This window comes from Corvus hawaiiensis, chromosome 1 (assembly GCF_020740725.1).
Source record: "Corvus hawaiiensis isolate bCorHaw1 chromosome 1, bCorHaw1.pri.cur, whole genome shotgun sequence".
Taxonomy (NCBI): domain Eukaryota; kingdom Metazoa; phylum Chordata; class Aves; order Passeriformes; family Corvidae; genus Corvus; species Corvus hawaiiensis.
The window spans coordinates 45,148,332-45,171,029 of record NC_063213.1 but is presented as its reverse complement, the minus strand read 5'-3'; the positions used below and the strand labels follow the sequence as shown (position 1 = coordinate 45,171,029).

The 22,698-nt window shown below is 41.6% G+C and overlaps 1 protein-coding gene across 1 annotated transcript in view; it reads left to right on the top strand.

Moving 5' to 3' along the window:
* Positions 1–22,698, top strand: part of CHN2 (chimerin 2) — a 163,293-nt gene that overhangs the window by 84,570 nt on the left and 56,025 nt on the right. The window contains exons 4-6 of the mRNA XM_048302692.1: positions 8,728–8,759; positions 11,837–11,950; positions 13,619–13,904. Coding sequence (XP_048158649.1) covers positions 8,728–8,759; positions 11,837–11,950; positions 13,619–13,904 — 432 coding nt within the window. The remainder of the gene's footprint in view (positions 1–8,727; positions 8,760–11,836; positions 11,951–13,618; positions 13,905–22,698) is intronic.

Sequence of the window (22,698 nt, the reverse complement as noted above, 5' to 3'; positions counted from 1 at the left end):
GGTTGCAGCACGCCATCAGAGCAGAGATGTTGTGCAGCTTTGAAAAGCAGTTAAGAAAAGCATTCTTTGTGCTCTTCACTTTTATCTTACATTCTTTTACATTCTGCATAATGGTGACGACCACTCCTACCTTCTCCCTGGTGCAGTAAATTTTTCCACAGAATTATTTTGTTAGAAGATACCAAACACAGTTTGGCACTTCGTTATGATGATGGATTTAAACTGGCTTCTGTTATTTAGTTTAGTGGTGACAAGTTTATCACGTGAAGGCTTGTTTTTCTCCTCCAGAACAGTTCACTTGGTGCACTGCCTTCTCAGTGCTGCCTTCTCTCCTGAGAGCCTCATAGAGGTGGGCAGAGTATTATTGTGGTTTTATATGTGATTTGTACAGCCTGCTCAAGTCTTCTCCCTGCTTATCCCTATCTCCTGAGAACAGTCCAGGCAGAGATGAGGAATAGGCTGGACTGTGCTACCTTGGGGCCAGAAGAAACTCAAGATGTTGTCATTCCTATGTCAAGAAGATAGGTTTGCAAATCCATTTATTAAAGCCTTGAAAAAGGCTTCATGAGGATTTCTTGACTGCCTCTGCTTATTTATTCAGTGTTTAATTATTTTTAACATTTTCCTAAGTTCTATCTTCTTTTTAGCAGTTTAAGCCTATTTCTTTTTGTTACATCTAGTCAGCGCACAGACAACAAATTCATTTCCTCTGGAAAGCAGCCTTTTTTGTACCTGTCTGCTACAGCCCCTCTCTATCTTCTGCTCTTTAGGCCAATCTTTCTTCATGTCTTTTCACGGTTGCTAAATCCCTGCTCACTCCATTTATTTGCTCCAGTCCTTCTTGAGACGTGGTGCTGAACCCACAGTCGGTATTCCATCTAGAGGCTTTCTGAGTGGACATTGCAAGGAGAGGATTATTCTAAGGTGTCTTGTCGGCTGCATTCCTGGGTTTGTACCTCAGTGTGACATTCTGGGTTTGGCAGTTTTTGCTACAGACAGCATCAAGTGATTCAAGTTCATTTATTGATCTGTAACGATGGCAGGATCCTTTTCTGCAGAGATCTGTCTAGTCATTGGCCCTCCGGTGCTTTGAATGGATTTGACATCTTGCTCCCAGCTACTTTCTTGGAGGCACTATAATCCCTCGCTGTCTCGTGGCTGAATGTGCATCCCTCAAGTGGCCATAACGCTGGCGTCTCCATGACTCTGTGACTGAATGACAAAAGGAGATGCACACTTTCCAAACTATTCATGTCACCTTTCTCTCTGGACAGCCTCTGAGACATGGGCAGTGCGGGTGGAATATGTCCTGGGGACTTGGGCATTGCCGGTTTCTTTCTGAGGAATGCCTTTGCTCCTCACTCACCACACAATCAAAGTACAGGAACATACTCATGACATTACACGTGCTGGATAGGCTTGTCATATGAAGCCTGTTGGATCAGTCATGCTGAGTGACATTGACTGAAAATCTTAAGGGAGAAGACCATCTTTTTATTGTGTAGGTACACTTTAAGTTCCATAACTGGCCTGTCTTTAGCTGGGAACTAGGCATGTTGCGTTGCTGCTACTCCTAATGACAAAATTAGCAACAGACTTTATGCTATGAAACATTTTTGCAAAACCAAGAGTTGTTTCTCTTTGAAAACATTGGTGCCAGAGAGCCTGATAAGATAATAGAAAACAAAGTGGTTAAAAGGTACAAAAAAAACCCCCTTAGATAAATATTCCCCTTCCAAAAGAATGTTCTCCCAATTTAAATTGCTTAAGAATCATTGACGTGAAATAATTTGTCCTATTTGGAGAGAATTTTAGATATGCTAATTGATCTAAGTAGGATTTTCCTTAAAAAATTTGGAGGCAAAAAGAAAGGTTTTGTAGGAGTAATGAAATACAGCATAACTTTCCTTCATTCCATGTAATGAGGCCTTGCAATTTCCCTTAATCCGTTTTGGTTGTTGATTGTAGGTACAAAGTTTGCATTGGGCTTATGATAAATCTGCCAAAAGCTGAACAATACAGACAATAAACTCCTTTTCTTTACAGTCTTTTACTGGGCTTGTCTTGAAAGCTTCTCTCCTATTTCTCTTTATGTCAAACTGAGCTGAAAAACATATTTATATCCAGTCAACCAGAGTTACTGAAAAATAATTAGGATTGTTCCAAACAGAAAATATATCAGATTAAACTTCCTTTGGGAAAATGCCTCACTGCCTGCTCTGAGTAAACACACCAACATTATTAACTTGTGGATCTTGTTTCTCTGTTCTTTCTGTGTGTTGGAAAACAGAGAACCAGGTGCAGCTACCCACCTTATTGTTTCCCTTCCCTTTTTATATTCTCATCATGGATATATTAAGGTAGTGGCTGAAACAGATCCACAGTACACAATGTTGTGCTGTGCTGGCCCTTCTGAATTAGAGAATTGCTGTCCTAGGAGTATTTCTAAACTTTCATTCCAGCATTTCTGTATTTCAGCTCTGGCTACTGGATAAGAAAATATGTCTTGTGCAATGAAGCTGAAGAGAAATTAAATTTTTCTGAAATTAGGGTTATCCTGTTTCTGTGGTAGTACTTAGGCTGAAAGAATTCTTCAGGGTATCTTCTAATCTTCAGTGTAGTGTGGCTTGGATGTCAATGCTTGCAATGAAAATCTGTCACATTATGGGATGCTCACCTCCTGCCTGCATGATTCCCAGTAGTTTTGTGATGAGCTATCTTGCAGAGTGGTGTGGGATTTTAATACAATAATCTGTACATTAGTGGGAGTATGTCATGCTAGGGCTAAACCATCCTGGCCAGAAGAGGAGCCACAAATCCCAGTGCATTAAAATTCAGTAAACTTCAAAATTATGTAGACATAGTATATTGAATTAGCTCAGATAGCTAGCTCATTTTAAGAAGGCTTATTTTCTTCTCAGTGTTGACATCAAATCCAAATACAACTAACTCCATACCTTGAAGAATATGCTATAACACTGTTAAAAATTACGTAAAAGCAGACTGTGAACAAGTAAGTTTTTTTGGGAGGTGGGGAGAGGCAATCGGGTTTGGCAGGCTGCGAGTATGCAGAGTCTTTCAAACACGAGCTTCCAAAGGCCTTTGTAGAGTGCCAGGAGAGCTGTGCAGGGTTTCATTTCTCTTGGAGCATGTATCAAGATTAGATGTCATTGAATGTTGCTGTCTTTGTAAGATTACTGGATTAGTAGTGATTTAGGTTGTTTTACCATACATCTTATTTCCTGATCAATGTGAAAAGAGTTTTAAACAATTTTGGCATTCACTGGTGTTTCACAATTTATACAACGATGAATTTCATTAGTGATTTTCAGCATTTTCCCTATGGTTTCTGGAACAACAGCCAGAAATGCCTGCTTTGGAAGAACATTTTTGGTTTGAAATTGGCAATAATACCTTTTTCTAAGCCAAAAAATTACCATCTCACATTTGAATTGAAAGCTGCCATGTACTTCTAGTGGAGAGGGAGAAACCATTTAATTTATCTTTTGTATGGGAGAAGTAAAAGCAAGCCAGGATGCTCTTTAAGGCAAAATATGTTTCCACTAGTGAAGAGCTTTAATTTGCCTTATGTAATTTTCCTCATTTTTGTACTTTGTTTTTGTCTGTTAGCGTAAGAGTCCATAAATGATTCAAACCCTCTGATCTCTCTCCTTGCTCAATGTCCAGGGAGTGATGCATAGAGCCAGCTGGTTGCCTGGGAAAGGTGGCTCTATTTTCAGCAAGGAAATTGTGAGGACTGTACTGAAAGTGATGGAAGTGTTCTTCATAGGCATTACCGATGCAAAAAAAACCTGAGTGTGTGTGTCCTCAGAATAGGACTGATTGTTCTGGGCTCCTACCACCAGGAAACAGTCACTTCCTTACCTGTTGATTTTCTGCTCTTTCCACTGCTAAGAGTTCTTTTAGGTGGATCTGCTTGACTTTGTGTGTGCAAGCCCATTTATAACAGGAGAGGAAAAGCTAATCCCAACTGAATTTAAGTCACCTTTGCCTTCTGGAATATATAGAATTTCCCTTGAAGTTTTTACACAGTCTGCAGTCGGCACAAAACAGACCTAGTGGCTCCTTTGATATTTTTAAGCCTCTGCTTCATCAATTGTGCAGGCTTTTGGTTTATTTCCAACTTCAGTCCAACATTCTGGTTTTGATGTAGAGACCCTGATGTTATTTTTGATCTGTTATCATGCTTTAACTTTGTTTCCTTGTGTTTGTTCCTAGGGATAAATTTGGTTAGGAGAGAAATTATTATTTCAGGGTAAAGGTTGCAGTGAGCACAAGAGGGGATTTTTAGATTCTGAGGCACCTGGATGGTCTGACAGATCTGGAGCTTCGTTTTGGGAAATACTACAGTATCTTTCCTGTCTATAGCCAAACACTGAAGTTGTGGTGATTTTAGACACATGAATGCTAAAAGATGTTAGAGTGAAAGTTTTGTTCTATGGAATAGGGGAAAGAAGAGAGAAGTAGAGAGGAGAAGCTTTGTGTGGATTCTCAGCAGAGCAAATCTTTTGGCTCATGAGCAGCAGGAAGAGTAGAAATCACATTATCCAGGGTGGTTTAGTCAGTTGCTAGTTAAATGATAAAAATTTCACAGAAAAGTTTGTATTTTTGCATAAATAGTGTGAGAAGGATGAAAAAAGTGTGCCTCCCTTTGTTCAAGGAGTTATTTCCAGATTGCTTTTATACTTTCTATATCTATTGTTATATATATATACATATATGGGGGAACTTGTGCTTAAAGGTAATTTTGAGGGTGGGTGCTAGTAACTAATTTTTCTGAGGTAGATTGGGGTTTATTCTGTATATAAATGCAATCAAGGTAAATGAGTATTTTTAAATAGAAGCAGATTCTGACTACTAAATGGAAGTCATGCTTTATTTCTATACTCTAAAGGTTTTATTTGGCTATTTTCAGTGTTCTGAATAGCCTTTGTTTCCACGGAAGAGAAGATTGCATGTGGTGGTCTTACCTAACCCAGCTTCTGATACCCATTTTTTAATTGAGTTGCCAGCTAAATCTATGCTTTCAAGGGTTATTAAGGTCTTTAAGGATGACAGGAAGGCTGCACTGTTCCAAGATAACAAAGTCACATAGTGCTATTGAAGATGAACGTACGAACAACCTCCTTTCAAGACTAATACGTCTTTTCTTTATATTATTTTTTTACTTATAAAAATAGAAACTTAAATTGAATTTTTACACTTTCTTCTCTGAGTTCCCATATATGCACATAGAAACACAGCACCTGCACTTGGCAATTCCTTTGATTCTTCTCACTCTTCACTTCTGTGTTTTCTTTTCCCTCTTATTCCTGCCCCTCAGAGCTCAGAAATGTTTGTATCAAGGTATTATTCCTGGGCAGGAGTTTCAAGGGTATGATACTGCTATTGTTAGTGCCATGCTAGAAAAGAAATGCCGAGCTGGGAAAGAAACACAGTAAGGACTTGATTGAACTCCCATAGGTTTTCCATTGAAGATTCTCATTATCTTGTACAGACTTTTGTTCATCTTGTGCTGTGTTGTAGCCCTAGTGACTGCAGGGTAGAAAGTCAGCTGCTTCTCTTCTGTGCTTGGTGTGTAGATTATTGAATCAAAAATGTGACAGTTATGCATTTGCTATTCAGAAAAAAAAAAAAGGAAAAAGGAAAATCTTTGCCAATGAGTGAAATAATAAGATATTGTGAAAACAAGAACAAGGGCACTTGTTTCCAGTCAGAGAAATTGAGCAAAAATCACTAAATGGGTTTTATGCTAAAGAATGAAACAGTCTTGAAACCACAATTTGTCTACATGCATTAGCATGTATGAAGTAGTAATTCCACTGATATAGACATCTTTATTGAGATATACAGAGCTCAGGTAATCTTCTTCAATAATTTGGAGGCTTCATGTTTATTTTATATGAAGTTCTGTCACACTTGTATGAAAGCACTGACTGAAGCTGCAGCCCGGCGAGATGACACTATTGATACGTGCTGCAGCTGGAGAGCTAGGGGCTCCTTCTGAAGACACTGAGGTGTGGATGCGCCCGAGCAGAGAGCCGGGCTACGCTGATGACCCATGGCCGGGCTGTGCTGATGACCCATGGCCGGGCTGCGCTGATGACCCATGGCCGGGCTGCGCTAATGACCCATGGCCGGGCTGCGCTGATGACCCATGGCCGGGCTACGCTGATGACCCATGGCCGGGCTGGGCTGATGGCCCCTGGCCAGGCTGCATTAATGACCCATGGCCGGGCTGCGCTGATGACCCATGGCCGGGCTGCGCTGATGACCCATGGCCGGGCTGCATTAATGACCCATGGCCGGGCTGTGCTGATGACCCATGGCCGGGCTGCACTGATGACCCATGGCCGGGCTGCATTAATGACCCATGGCCGGGCTGCACTGATGACCCATGGCCGGGCTGCATTAATGACCCATGGCCGGGCTGTGCTGATGACCCATGGCCGGGCTGCATTAATGACCCATGGTCGGGCTGCGCTGATGAACCATGGCCGGGCTGCATTAATGACCCATGGCCGGGCTGCATTAATGACCCATGGCCGGGCTGCGCTGATGAACCATGGCCGGGCTGCATTAATGACCCATGGCCGGGCTGCATTGATGACCCATGGCCGGGCTGCGCTGATGAACCATGGCCGGGCTGCATTAATGACCCATGGCCGGGCTGGGCTGATGACCCATGGCCGGGCTGCATTAATGACCCATGGCCGGGCTGTGCTGATGACCCATGGCCGGGCTGCATTAATGACCCATGGCCGGGATTCATTAATGACCCATGGTCGGGCTGCGCTGATGAACCATGGCCGGGCTGCATTAATGACCCATGGCCGGGCTGCATTAATGACCCATGGCCGGGCTGCGTTAATGACCCATGGCCGGGCTGCGCTGATGAACCATGGCCGGGCTGCATTAATGACCCATGGCCGGGCTGCATTGATGACCCATGGCCGGGCTGCGCTGATGACCCATGGCCGGGCTGCGCTGATGACCCATGGCCGGGCTGCATTAATGACCCATGGTCGGGCTGCGCTGATGACCCATGGCCGGGCTGCATTAATGACCCATGGCCGGGATTCATTAATGACCCATGGCCGGGCTGCGCTGATGACCCATGGCCGGGCTGCATCAATGACCCATGGCCGGGCTGTGCTGATGACCCATGGCCGGGCTGCATTAATGACCCATGGCCGGGCTGCATTAATGACCCATGGCCGGGCTGTGCTGACGACCCATGGCCGGGCTGCATTAATGACCCATGGCCGGGCTGCATTAATGACCCATGGCCGGGATTCATTAATGACCCATGGCCGGGCTGCGTTAATGACCCATGGCCGGGCTGCGCTGATGACCCATGGCCGGGCTGTGCTGATGACCCATGGCCGGGCTGCGCTGATGACCCATGGCCGGGCTGTGCTGATGACCCATGGCCGGGCTGCATTAATGACCCATGGCCGGGCTGCGCTGATGACCCATGGCCGGGCTGCATTAATGACCCATGGCCGGGCTGCATTAATGACCCATGGCCGGGCTGCGCTGATGACCCATGGCCGGGCTGCGCTGATGACCCATGGCCGGGCTGCATTAATGACCCATGGCCGGGCTGCGCTGATGACCCATGGCCGGGCTGCATTAATGACCCATGGCCGGGCTGGGCTGATGGCCCCTGGCCAGGCTGCATTAATGACCCATGGCCGGGCTGTGCTGATGACCCATGGCCGGGCTGCATTAATGACCCATGGCCGGGCTGTGCTGATGACCCATGGCCGGGCTGCACTGATGACCCATGGCCGGGCTGCATTAATGACCCATGGCCGGGCTGTGCTGATGACCCATGGCCGGGCTGCACTGATGACCCATGGCCGGGCTGCATTAATGACCCATGGCCGGGATTCATTAATGACCCATGGCCGGGCTGCGCTAATTGGGGCGCCACGGGAGCGGCCCCGTGCCAAGGCCGGGCGGGCAGCGCCCCCTGCCGGTCCCGCCGCGGGAGCCGCCGGCATGGGACACGGGGACCGGGAATGGCACAGGGAGCCGGGGCTGCCGAACGAGTCACCCGGCCGCGCGTGCTCCGAGCTCATGGCATCCCTAAGATTTGGTTCCAGCATCTCTGAAATAATTGGGAGTTCTCCCGCCGACTTCCAGTGTACTTTGGGTCGGGCCCACAAAAACTTGAGACTTCACAGAATGTAGGACTAGGTGTAAATACATAAAACCCTGTTTGTTCAAAGCATATTAGACATTTTGTTTTCAGTCTGTTGCCATGTAAAGGCAAAAATGTATATAAAGGATATATAAGTATATATAGTATATATACATAATGCATATGTAATATAGATAAAGAGTATACAAACGTATACAAGGGGTATATAACAAAAATGGTCCTACTTTATGTTATAAATACGAGATTGGCAAAACTGCAGTAAAATATTCTTTGGTCAGATTTCATACAATTATGTGTAGTTCTATTTTTTGACCACTGATACGTGTTTTCCCTCCCAGAAATATATCAATAAAACCACCTCTTCTGTTTTCATTTTTCTGTTCTTCTGTGTAGTCATGTTCCAGTCACAGTTCTGAATGTGCAGAATTTTGTAGCTTGGATGGGTGCAGTAGTCCTCATTATTCATCAAGAGTAATTTATTTTTATGTAGTTTATTTGGAATTATGTTTTTAATGTTTCTTTCCTTCAAATTTTAGGTGGAGAACAGACCAAAGTATTACGGAAGAGAGTAAGTGTTTTCTCTTTTAACTGTCTGTTGGATGTATCCAAAAGTTGTTGGTCTAGAACAAAAAAAAAAAAAAAAGAAAAAAAAAAAGGCACCATAGAGGTCTAATAAAATATTTTATTTTACCTTTCACTTCAAATGGGAGCCAAGTATAATGAAAGCTTGATAGTATAGCTGTGTCACAGTCCATTACTGCTGCTCACAGTCCTTGGATTATGCTGTTGTGTGAGCCTGCATGTTTATTTTACTTTTCTCAGGAGAGTTTTGGGGGGGAAAAAATTGCCTGGGGTATTTATTCCTTTTATTTTGGTTGCTGCTTAAACCTGTTAGTGGTCCTGCACTGGCCTGGGGAGGGGAAAAGCAGCTTGTCTCTCTCAGTGCCTTTTTGTGAATGTTCCGATGCTTTCACCACCCTACTGAGTTGTGGAGGTATGTGTGTATACTACTGCTTGTGTAACTGCTGCTCTCCCTGCTAAAGTTACAAGGTCCAAAATACCCAAAGAAGAGGTGTATTTTTGTTTGAAGGAAAATAACAAACCACTAGAGTGTGATTCCTTTGCACTCAGCAGTCTTTTTGCTGATAAATAACTGGGAAGGGGCTGTGTTGTGCGTTAGCATGGAGGTCTGGGCAGGTGAAGTTGAAAGACACAGCCACTGCAGCAGCCACCCAGACTTGGCATTTGGCCTTTACTTGAGTAATATGCTGAGACCCCAGCCCTTATCACTAGCTAAATTACTTAGATCCTATGTTCTTTTTTTTATTCCATCCCAGACATACCATCTGTGTTTAATGATCCTTTTCTACCATCAGAAGGCTCAATAGCCGGTAGCTTTGGCCCTGATTACTGAAGTTTCATTTTTTAAATATTATCTTTGCCAATGAGGAATTCAGATGCAGCCACTAGAGTACAACAGAGCTGAAGACAGCAGCCAGTTGAGTAACACTTCACACTTCCTACAGCAGGACTTGTAAAACCATTGCTGCAATCTCTTACCAAGGAACGTGCTTGGGTTTGTGGAGCAGCAGGGCTGGCAGGAACTGCAAGACATCACCCTGGTGAACCTGTCCAGGCAAGATCACCTTAGTTATTATCATTCAGAAAGGAAATTTCAGAAGTACTGAGGCAGTCCTGTAAAAGCAATTGACTCAGTACTCAGTAGTACTTAGAAAGAGAAAACAGGAATTTCTAGGGAAAGAAACTGAAAAACCCATAATTACATTACTATATAATTCTGTGATGTGGCTGCATTTTAAGTAGTGCACATAATTCTGGTCCCTCTCTACACTTTCATCCTGCATCCTTTTCACAAAGGTTATAGGAGAAGAGAAAGGTACTGTGAGGGGCAGCAATGGTGGAGCGAAGGGATGCAGCTCCTGCCACAGGAGAGCAGGTCTCCTCAGTGGTGCCCAAGAAAGGGACATGCACAGCGTCCTTTTCAAGTTCATTGCCAGAGGCAGCTGCGGAGGCCAAAAGCACCGAGATCTAAAAGGGTTTACAAGTGAGATTCTCACATACATGAAGGGCAAGGTCACCAGAGATCAGACACGATTGTGTCTAAAGCAGTGATGGATAGACAGGGATGTGAAGTGAAAGAAATCTGTCACTGCTTCCTGCACTCTTTCTGTAAGCATTTCTTGTCAACTGCTGTCAGAAGCAGGCATTAGTTCAGGGGATCTTGTACCACATACAAGCTCTTTTCATGCTCTTATAAAAATGTGCTAAAAATACCCATAAGAAAGCCCAGACTACCCAGTGCTTACCACTCATGGTTAAAGAAATTTCGCAGGTGCCCCAAGTATCCCATACAAGTGATTTGTCCTAATATCTAACCTAAAGCCTGGTGTATTTTGTGGGGAATAGCTTATGCTTATTATTTTCGACTAAAATTATGAATTTCCCTGAGTTTACTGGTAAAATCATGTTTAAGTTATGTCATTTAAAGGCTGCTCATCCCCCACCTGTACAGAGAAAAAAGATGAATGAATTCACATTACTTTTAATACAAAGTCACTCTGGAAAGGTCATCTAAACCTAATATTTTCAACATGTATTAGCTGTGAAAAGGCAACGTAAAGAGAACGGAACAATTGCATTTACATCCAGTGTGTTTTCTTCTCTTTCACTACCAAGCCAGAGGCAGTGTTAGGAATGTGCCACTTCATATGTATTGTCAGAAAAGAGAAAATGCTGAAGGCCAGTACATTTTAGTGCCTTTTTTTAGACAGCAGCAAAAATAGAAACTTTCAAAACCTCTGAAGAGACCTCAGAGACTTATCAGCTAGCAAGATGTGCGTAGGAGTTAAGACTCAAACTGCTGTCAAGTCTGAATTTGTACTTAGGGAAAGATCACTGCTAAATATTGGTTTTCATAAGGTTAATTGTGCATCCTAGGCCCTCTTTCTTTCTAAAAATAGCAATGACAAAAGAATCAGAGAAGTATTGCATTTTTCCAGCACTGAATGAGGAGCTCCTTGACATGAAGAAAACAGTGTTCTTCTCAAGACTTCTCTGAACCTTCTTCGACTTTAATATATGCAGAATAAAATTTTGAATAATTGCTTCCATTTTTGTCTGTTTTCGTTACAAATTTGAGGAAGCAATATAATATTAGAATAAAGCAAATTGATAATAAGAAGACCTATGATTTTAATTATACTTAAGTATTTATGTATATAAGTGCATATCTTTAAATAAGTACATATTTAAATACAATAATTGCATTTTTTTTAAAATGCCTTTTTGCCTAGTTTTCAATTCTGTTGTAAGGCCATTAAAAAGGAATCAAGGAGGAGGGGCGTAGACTGGTAAAAGAGCAAAGTTGTGAAAAGACAGGTTATTTACAGAAAATAATCTCGGTTGCAGCTGAGTTTATACTGACTGAAAGTGCCTTTACAGTGTAATTGTTGTGTCTATGCTGAACTTGTCCAGGCCAGGTGACCATCCTGCTCCTTGGATGCCACCCTGGTGGTTTAGACCACGGTACTCTAGAGTGCTGAAGTTTTCAAATGGTTTCTGGGGTGGAGAAGGATGTTTTTCTGGTTGGATTATTCTATAAGTCACTGAAATATCTTCCCTTAGGTTTCACGGGATCATTTCTCGGGAGCAAGCAGATGAAATACTTGCTGGCGTAGAAGGAGCCTATATTCTCAGAGAAAGCCAGCGGCAACCCGGCTGCTACACCCTTGCTCTCAGGTAAATGCTGTTTTAATAGAGGCTTACAGTTACAATGGAAATGTGCTTAATGGAGGGGATTATATTGGTCCCTTTTACGTGAAGTCTGTCTCCACCGTTACTTAATACACTGTGTGATACCAGAGTGCTTTTACACCCTCTTGTCAGCAGTTTGACCATCACGGTACTGCAGCAACCCAGTCTCTCCTTCAGCACCTGGCTAGGAAGTCCTTTTTCAGAAGCAGATTGTGCCCATTTTCAGGTGTTTTTTTTGCCTAGAGTTAAGTTTTGTAAAGATGAAGCATCTCCTTGAAAACTCTGTAAAAGATGTGAGGAATACGGAACAGGAATGCGTCCCAGTAGAGGGCACAGCCAAGTTGTCCTCTGAGCTCAGTGTTGTGTACAAACATCAACAACTATCTGTGATAATAACCCCAAATAAAGCTGGGAAATCATGATGTCCAGAAGCTGAAAACTGGCAGTTTCTTCAGGCAGTAGGAGCACAAGTTTGTCATAGAAACACGTGAAGCATGGATGCTGCTGCTCAAAGAAGGAAGAGTCTGCTACTCAACTGAATGAAAAATGCAGTGGGAACCCAAGCTCCAAACTCACTACCCCTCATAGGTGCCTTTCCTGGCTTAGCTGTGTCATTCAAAACCTGCCCCCTCAGGTCTTAAAGACACTGTGTATTAGTGGCAAGAGGACAAGATTTCAGCTGGGTTTTGATGAAACCAACTCCTTGGCAATATTTTGCAATTTTTATAGCATTATTACTCCTGTGAGATATACACAAACTAAAAGTCTCCATTTTTACCCTTCTGCTGGTAAGATACGAAGAAAAATCCTTTGAGGAGTTACCCCAAGTAGCTGTGATACAGTGCTGAAATCATGCTTAGAATTTGTATTGACGTGCAGATGGTAAAGCTGGAAAAGCTGGTGAGTCATGCCAACTAAAAAGTGGTGTAAATTAAAACCAATTTGTGTCAGCTGAAAAAGAACAAGCACAATTTTTTGGGATTTTGGAGGAGATTTCAAAATGAAGAATAAAAAAAATAATAAAGGATAAGAATTATGGCAAAATGCCTATTGTTTTGATGAAACAACATGTTTTCTAAATCCATCTGGATAATTATTTGTAGAAACAAAAAATGAATTTAATTATAAATTGGGAATTCATATGAAAAATGTGGGTGAAAAATAAGAGGCTTACACCATGTGATTTGAAGGCCCAGCAAAATCTACAAAGACATGCAGTTTTGATGCAATAAAAGGACCAGTTAACACAATATCATATCTTTGAATGCTGTAATCAATGATGGGATTCCAACCTCAGTGTCACAAACTGAATGTACTGCTACAGCACTTGGATTATTAAAACACTTAAAAAATCCAATAGATTACACCTGCTGTAAATAGGGCTAGAGTTTTCCTACATAACTTTGGATATTTAATTGGGCCCTGAATTAGGAGCTTGGTCTCCCTGGCTTCCTTACAGAGGGTGATTCAGACCCTTAGGATTTTGACTACTTGGTAGATGTCCATCTCTTTGTTGACTGTAAATATGCCCATATGTGGTTAAGCACCCGCTTTCTGCACCTCAGAAATGCTTCAGGATGGAAGAGCCTTCAACACAGTCTGAATTCACTCTCTCTTTCTTCTCTCCCTCTATTTTTTTTCTGGTGTTTGCAGATTTGGTAATCAGACCTTAAACTACAGGTTGTTCTATGATGGGAAGCACTTCGTTGGGGAGAAAAGATTTGAATCAATCCATGATCTGGTTACAGATGGCTTGATAACATTGTATATAGAAACAAAGGCTTCTGAGTATATTTCCAAAATGACAACAAACCCCATATATGAGCACATTGGGTATGCCACTTTGCTTAGAGAAAAAGTGTCCCGGAGGCTGAGCAGAACAAAAAATGAATCAAGAAAAGCAAGTGTAACGAGTGAAGAAAATACTCCAGTTGAAAAGGTAAGTATTCAGTTTAAAATTTTTGTAATTAATACCAGTCTTTCTATCAAACCTGAGAGGAAAAGGTGTTATGTCAGAAGACCTGTCCCTATTTTTCTATACTTTGACAAGTATTGCTATCCTACTGCAAAATTTACATCCTGTTAATATGATCTTGACTCCCAACTAATATTTGACTGGAGCTTATGATGAAAACTTTCTAATAAGTACCTAATGCAAATGTTTTCACCATGTAAATATATGGGTATATACAATTTAACTTAGGAGCTACCTCTAAAATTGGTCACAGGTTATATTTGTCGATGTATACACTCAAGCATTTTCCACAGTAGGGTTATAAATCTGGTTCCCACTGACCCTTCACCACAGCTCAAGTTTGTTATCTTTCTGTACATGGTCCAAAGCTCCTCTTCTCTGCCAAGCCTTTGGTGGATGGGTCTCAAGTTGGGATATTGTGTGTTTTCTTTCCTTTTCATGGATCTGAAATTGGGGTGTTGTCTGTTTGCCTCCATTTCTTCTTGCTCTTCTCGTTTGAAGTGGGCTTTCCTTCATCTCCTTCTCTCATGCACCGTATCCCATAGCATTGTATGGACTAGGACTTACATGATGATAAACTGAGAATTTTGTGCAGTTAGCAGCCATCTGAAGATGTAAAATTAGAAATTATTTTACATATGAGAAACAGCCTTGTAAGCAGTGACATGTGGATATTTTCATTTCCCAGGTGGTATGGCAGTAAGAGCTGTCAAACAAAACTTTTTTTTTGAGTCTGGTCCTTGTGCTGAATTGACTTACTGACATCTGCTAAGCATACTTCTGCAGTGTGACTGTTGATTTTAGTGCTGGCCAGCTAGTTGGGGACTAGAGCCAGTTTGTATTTGGAAAGCAGGGAGTGAATTTGCTGTCATATAGTCATGGCAAGTATGAAAAGAGATCAGCTTTTTTTGTGTGTATCCTCATCTCTAGGACACTTTTAGCAGAATTATCTGTTGGGTTCACATATCTGTGTTGGCTGATTATATACTGGCTTGGATTTCTCAGTTATAATAATTCCTTGAGTGACTGACCTGACATGTAAACCTATTCATCCTCTATAACAAATTAATTCAATTTACAATGACATTTTTAGGGAAGGCATACTGATGCAGGGAAGGCCTTCTGAGAATGGCACAAGTCTTCCCTTCAAGTTTATTTCGAAATGAATCCAGTGGTAATGGTAGTTTTTGGTTCAATTGAATGGTATTGCAATGTCCAAGAGGAGTAGATGCCATTGAGACATCCAGTGCTCGTTCACTTGATTCCTGTGATTGGTCACTGGTTGATTTTGAATGCTGTAACAGGCATGAGAAAGGGAATTTTTACTTTATTTGAGGCACAATAAGAAGTAGACATAGTGCAGTGTGACAAACTTTTTTTGTGTAGATGTTTCTGTGTAAGTAAGAGAATGGTCCAGAGGGTGTTCGGGAACGGGTTCATTAGTGGGATGGTTGTAAATATTATTACATTCATGTAGTGTAATAAAGCAATCATGATGATTGAAACCCATGCTACATTCTCTAGGAAATCAGAAGAATTTGTTTTGTACAAGGAAAAACACAGTTTCAAAATTGTGTTTAGTTTTACTTACAGTTTTTGCAGTTGAGGAGGAAGTCTTTTGTAATTCTCGAAGTGCTCTAAAAGGCCTCAGAGGAGTTTGCTCTAGTACCAAATATTCCATAACAGATTGTGTTTTCTGTTGTGCTTGGGGTTGGATGTCATTATTCAGGCTGGGCAGCTTTGAGTAGGTGGTGTAAAAATTGTAGACCAACAGAAGGCAAACCATTGCTGAAGGGACCCCCGCCTCTCTCCTTCACCACCAGCTTTTTACTGACATACGGTTTTGTGCAGCTACACAATAGGTGACACTAGCAAACAGCTCCGGATTAAAACTGACTCAGCCAGAAGAAAGGATAAGTGAATTTTCTGCTGGGTCTGCTACCTGATGCAGCTCATATTAGTGGAAATGCAGCACAGAGGAGAGTCCAAGATTCTTCCCAGATGACAGCTTAAAAACTTATTATATTGGCTTAATGTGAGAGGAGTGCTACATTCTTAGTTCCAGGTACCTGTGCTTGAAAATGTTTGGAGTTAATGTAATGCTCTGGCAATGGTGAAAACACACCTCTGGACCTCATTAGTGATTGTATTAGGTCTTCTTTTGTATTGCTGTGGAATGAAATTTAAGTGTTCAGAGGATTATTTACCTCTGAAGTGGTTCATGATGTGAAAGGCATCATGAAGGCACAAGGCCTACGAGGACTTGTGCTCATCTAGATTTCTGTACATGCAGGCAGGAGCAGCCTGTAAGGCTGGGCTCTGTGGCTGTGCTGTCATGTAAAAATAGCTGGCTTCAGCTAAGCCACTACACTGTTGGCAACCTTCTGTGCCTTCTCCTATGCAGAAGGAGGAATAGCAGCTGTTTCTAACATATTTTTCTTGCCAGGAGGAGTAGGAGCAATCACAGCTATAAGAGGAGTGGGGCTAAATAGGCAAGGGGATCTGCTCAGGCTGGAGACCTGATTTAGCAGCTAAAGCCTCCATATTGATGATTAGGACTTCTCTACCAGTACCAGTAGTTTTCCATCATCTCATGCAAATACATGTGAAAAAAAAAGATTACATCAACTGAAATATTGGCAACTAAAAAGAAAAAAGCTCACAAACGTCTGTATGGTGAAGCCTACCATAGCTGCTTTTGATTCATATTCTCCTGGGGGAAGTCATGAGAGGTTTGGTAGTGGACAGAGACTCAGGGGTCACCTTCCATTTTGTTGCTCACAGTAGCCTCAGGTAAAGTATGGACTTGGCTTTGGAATAAACTGGTGAATTATCAAGTGTTTGTCAGTACTAACAAATGGGGATAAAACAGAATAAAGGGAATTTCATGTTTGTTTTTATATAAACTTTAGAAGTCCTCTAAAATAGAAGAATATTATGGGGAAGTGGTAGTTCAGTGAGAGTTCTATCAGATGTTTTGCTTGAGGCTGACATGTTGTACAGTGTATTAGACAAAGGCCATGGTTTGCCCACAAATCACAACCTTCACCCACTTCTGTAACTCCAGTAAATTTCAGACCCCTAGAAATAAGTTAATGAATATTCAGTATGACATTTTCCTGCAAAGTAAATTCTTTGCTGAATGTGTGAAAAAACATTCATGGTTTTTTTTCTGGCCAGCTGAACAAATAAAATATTAAAAAATAAGATTACTGAGTTGGTTTGTTTGAAAGTGCTGCCTAGAGTGTTTTGAATGATTCAGAAATGATAGGGAAAAGCCATACATGAGGGACAGAAACTTCCATTATTTCTCAAGAGGAGGATGAGAATTCAGCGCTCTAAGGTTAAGCACCAGTACTCTTCTAAGAAATTAGGCTCTTTACAAGCGAGATTTTCTTTCATACTGAAAGTAGTTCCAGAATGTGAAAGTGCAGCTGAAGGCATTCATCTCCTCGGTGGATTTGTTAACACCATCCAGGGAGTCTGTTCGTTCTGTCGCCTCCCGTGTTGACAGCAGGGATTATTCAATGTCTCCGTCACTCCAGTGCCACCGCTCCCATGGGGTGGGTCGGCCACCAACGCACAGGCTGGCAGGAGGAGCCAGCATTTGGATGAGATATCTTGGTACTGCCTGGGGTACTTGTCTATTCCCATAATGATAATTTCTTTGAGGTTGTAATTAGTGGAGTCATGCCCATTCCAGAAGGGGGATGTGATAATTGGTCTGGATTGAGCTGTTGTTGTTCATGCTTTTTTATCCAACATTTTTTATATCAGGCCTAAGAAAACATTTATGCTTTAACATACTTCATGCTGGTGTTTAATCCAAAAGTTATTTCTGTCTGACTTTGATGAGGTGCTTGATCTGTAGACACAAATTCTAAATTTTAGTCTCAATAGTTTAACAGATCTTTAATCTGAAAGGAACCGCAATGATTTTTAGGAATGAAGTGTTGTGGGAGAATAGCATGCTGCATATTCTTTCTTAGCATTGTAGGCAATTGTCATTTTAACAGGATCCAGGTTCAACAAGGATTTTGGATAGAGTTTTGTCATGCAAAGAAAATTTGATGATCACATGTTGTCTTTTTAGGGTTGTGATTTAAGCTTGGGCAAGTTGTGATCGCCTGCTTTATGTTTGTTCTGTGTATGGAATGCTGTACTTGGGGCAAATGAACACATACTAGAAGATGTAGGCCAGATAAGTACCTGGTACCAGTACGTCCTGTAATTAATTACCAGTAGTTCAAGTTAATGGTGAATGTAGGAGAAGTGTAACCTGCTGTAAGCAATTAATCTTCACATATAGGAGTGAAAAAAATTGCAGTAATCTGTCACTAAAATATGTAGTTCTGAAACATTTATTGCTATTGTGTTTTCCTGAAAATGCTGCCCTTACTGAGTCAGCAGTCTTTGTGTCACAGACAAGGAGAAAATAGTACTCCTTTCTAATCCTACCTCAGCAAGTAAAATTTGGAAAAATATATTCGAGGAATTAAGTGTTGGAAGTAAATGCAAGCTGTGGTTTCATGAATGCTCTGATCAGGTGTCACAGTTGCTGATGGAAAGCCATCCTGGTTCCACTTTCAATCCCACTCCTGTCACCTGCCCTGTGCACTAGTGCAACCACCCCATGCCTTGGGTGAGACCTGAATGCTGTGACACAGTGCCCTGTGTCAGAAAAAGGCTGTGCCCCACAACTTGTTTCTTTGCTGTGCTGGTCTGATGAGAAGAGCAGGCTGGAGTTAGAGAAAACCCTTGGCAGTGTTTGAGCTTCAAGTGTTTGCAAAAAGAATGATCTTAATCTATCTGAAAGAGGACAAACTGTTGGTAAGTGCAGTAAAGATTAAGGAAGGCTTTTTCCAGTGCCAGGTCTCTGCTTACTTGGATCCTGGCAAAGCTCCCATCAACTTCTCTCCTAGTCGGATCTGGCTCAGTCAGTTCAAACATACTGGTTGTACGTGAAATATGAGTTTGCTTGGAGCCGGGGCTGGAGTGCTTGTTCTGCTCTCTGGCTGCAAGTACATGCCAGAAGCAGCACGAGGCATTCAGCAGTGATGATCTGTACAGAACAGTGCAGAGTTTGAGCTAAGCCAAGAGCAAGCTGTTTGTGAAGTCTTCACTTAACAGTGGGACAGTGCAGAAAACTCTGTGTTGCTGTTTGACGTAGTAACCTCTGTGTATCTGTTTTGCTGCAACTCATAACTGGGCATTGAAGTGCAAATGATAGAACCCACAATTAACACTGCAGCTAGAGCTAAAGAGCTGGAATGATTAGCATATTGTGAAGTCTGGGAGGCTGTAGATTTCCTTGGCAGAAAATTCCACGCAAGTAATAGACAGTTAAGAAAACTATTCCTATTAAGGCAAAGGTGACAGAAAAGGAAGAATAACTTTGCTAGAAGTTGATATTACTGTTCTCATTACTCATGCTGCTCACACACAGTTTCCCATAGAAGAAAATGCAGGACTTCCAGGAAAGACTATTTTCTAATATCCCTTAGTTGGAGATGTAATCTGGTTATGGAACTAAATTTTTAGGAGCACTGCTGTTTTTCTTACATCAAAATTGTACAAGAGGCAGTCAATTTTAAAACAACCTTGGGTTTGGTTCAATTTTTGCAGGTATTTGACACTTTCACATTGTTATTCACACCACGTCCCTTTCTGAAGGCTTTTTAGCCTCATCTTACAACTCCATTTTTGTCTCTTCATTGAATTTTCTGCAGGTACTGCTATTAGCAAACAATAAAGAAATCTTTTTAGTCTTTCATTTATTCATTATTCTTCCCATTCTGCAGCTCCTCTAAACCTCTAATGATCCTATTACAGGTTGCTAGATAGTGTTTAATTCTCTGCTGGGATGTCTCTCCAGATGTTGAGCGTTTCCTTCCACAGGAGGGCTGCAGGGTACTGTGCTGCCCCAGCAGCAGATCCTGGGGTTAAGAAGGTAGTGAGCAGAAATACCTGTTCCTGCAGACTCTGGGCTGGAAAGGCACTGATAATCTGACATGTTGTGTTTTACATTGCCTTCAACTCCCTGCTTTTTGCAGCATGCTTGGTCAGAACAAATTAAAATGCTCAGTTCTACATGGATGTTAACAACCCACCATTGTTGTCTATTAGGGGTTACAGTCACACTCTTGTATGCGTGGCCACAGAATTCACAAGGGGCTTCTCCCTGGCCATATTGCTTCTGCCCAGAAGATGCTCAGACACCACACTGATAAAAAGCAACATAAAACCTGTACACAAAGGTGGCCTTTATCTGCAGGGTTAAGTAATACATGCAGTGATAAAATGTATGTGTGGCATTTTTGCAGCTAGAAGCAGCAAACTAATACATCCAAATGACTTTGGGAGTAAATGAATTCTTTTCATCAGTCACTCAGGCTTGTCCTGCAAGAGTAGTATTCTACACATAGGTTACCACATGTATTTACTTAATTGTAGCATGCCTTGACATGAGTACTTAACTACATAGCTGGCTCTCTTCTTTAAATAACTGTTAGCAATTCAGTAGTGATTCTATCCAGAATACTCTTTGGTATTATAGCGCAGCAAGGAGGAGTTTATATTAATACAGTAAGTCTACCAGCATATATATTTTAGTAAATTTGTATTTCAAATGACAAACAGCATCATACCAAAAATATATTCAGCTGATCATTTTCTTTTGCCCTTCACTGTTGCCATTCTTTTGTATTTTCTGGCTGTGTCTCTTTGCAGCTTTTTGTTTGTTTAATGCATCTATAAAATAGATACTATATAAGAAATAAGAATAAGAAAGCTACCAGAGTTAAATCATGGAAAGTGTCTTTTTCAATTCCTTCCCTCTGGCTGTCTATGTTTGTGCACAGGAAAAGGGACAGTGCTTTGTAGTTGACTGTGGCACTCCTATTACCTAATATTTAGCCTGATTAAAGAATGATTTTTGAAAGGGATAATTTGTTTTCATTATAACAATAGTGGATATTGAGGGAATCAAGAGAAAGAGAGGTACCAAAGGAAAGCATTTGCTTACGTTGCTTCCCTGAACTGTTAACATCTCTGCAGGTTCCTGGTTTATGTTGTGTTATTACCATCAGCTTAGAATTCATGACTTTTGCCTTAAGCAGAATAAGTGATATGATTATGCCTGAAGAGAGCTTGTAAGTTGGAGACAATACTGATTTACACAAATGGCATGATACAGTGGGTATAATCTGGTCCAAACACTACTGAATTAAGGGGAAGACCTCCAAGGATTTCAGAGTCTTGGAGCAGTTCAGGGCATTGCTAAGCATATGGAGCAAAGGTAAATATCAAGTTTGTTACCACCATAGTGTTTCCCAATCCAGTGTTTTTGAAAGGCAGCCAAATGGAAGCAATGTGAGTATCACAACCAGGTTGAAATTTTCTCAGATGAAAATTTCAGTTTAGTACTAAAAATTATTCAATACACCAGAAGTGGTTATAGTACTCCTAAGGCAAATGCACCTGGCTCTTCAAATACAGTACCGTGTATCTGCAGCTAGGCTCTACTAAATTCATAAATTAATCCTTTTCTCTTGGGTATTTTCCTCTTAAGATCTTATTAATAATTCTACTAAAGCTAAATGTTTCTTGCATAAAAACCATGCTTGGTTTGATGTACTAAAACTTAAAGCTTATATGAGGGTGTATTATCTTGGCTTTTATACTCTTTACACTGTTTGATGGCATTCAATTCATATAAACAAACTTCCACAGGGATTGGGATGGAGCCTTCAGCATAAACATTTCATTTGTCTAGCCACTGGAAAATGAAAAGGCATCTTTTAAGTAAAAATCTATACTTGATTATCTTGCATGAAATTTGAGACACTGTGTAGGAATAGGCACTAAAGTTTTACAAGCACCTTTAAACTGTCATGTTTTGATATTGGAAGACAAGTGTTCAGCTTCTTAAATACAAGAGAGAGATTAATTTCTGGTAGTGGAGGACTTGGAATTAGTGTCAAAAAGAAAGTATTTAAATTGTGAGTAGCATTTTTTCTTTATATTTTGATTAGAAAAGAAGTATTTTAAGTGACATTCATGTCTAGGTCATACATTGGCTTGGGCAATTATAAGGAAAAAAATAAGCTGTCCTCTGTGTTCATGCTGGATATGACAAGAAATGATAGGACCGAAATACAGTGATGAACACTGCAGGTTAGCTATTAAGGGAGGAAAGAAAAGAGCAGTGAAATGCTGGGCTGGACCAGCACCTGAGGGGGGTGACAAAATCTCCCTCATCATAAGGCATAGAAACATATTAGAAAACATGTGGCAGAAATGGCACAGATAGCGTGGATACCTGAGGCAGGCTGGAGAAAAACATCTTACAGTACCTTCTAGTCCTATTTCTCAGTGGTTTTCTGTGTCTGAAAATATATTATCTAGGCTCTGATTTATCTTGGCTAGATGAAGACAATGTACTAAAGTAGCTAAGGGCCGGTTATTTGATTCCTTCTGCTGGGAGGAGGGGACATTCAACCTTCAAAATCGCCACTGCACTGGAGGTGAAATAACTGCAGCCAGGATCCTAGTGTCCAAGGCTGTCTCATCTGGTCTCTCACCACAGAGACAGGTTAGCAGCCTGCATCCACATCCTACTGCTGGGATACTGGGAATCCAGGTGCAGGTATCTCCCTGGTCACCTTTAGGCTGTGTCAGCACCTCGAAGTCGGGCAGTCTCAGCTAGTAGAGCTTGATGGCTCTGCCAGGCAGGAGGAGGCAGCAGCCTGGGCAGAAG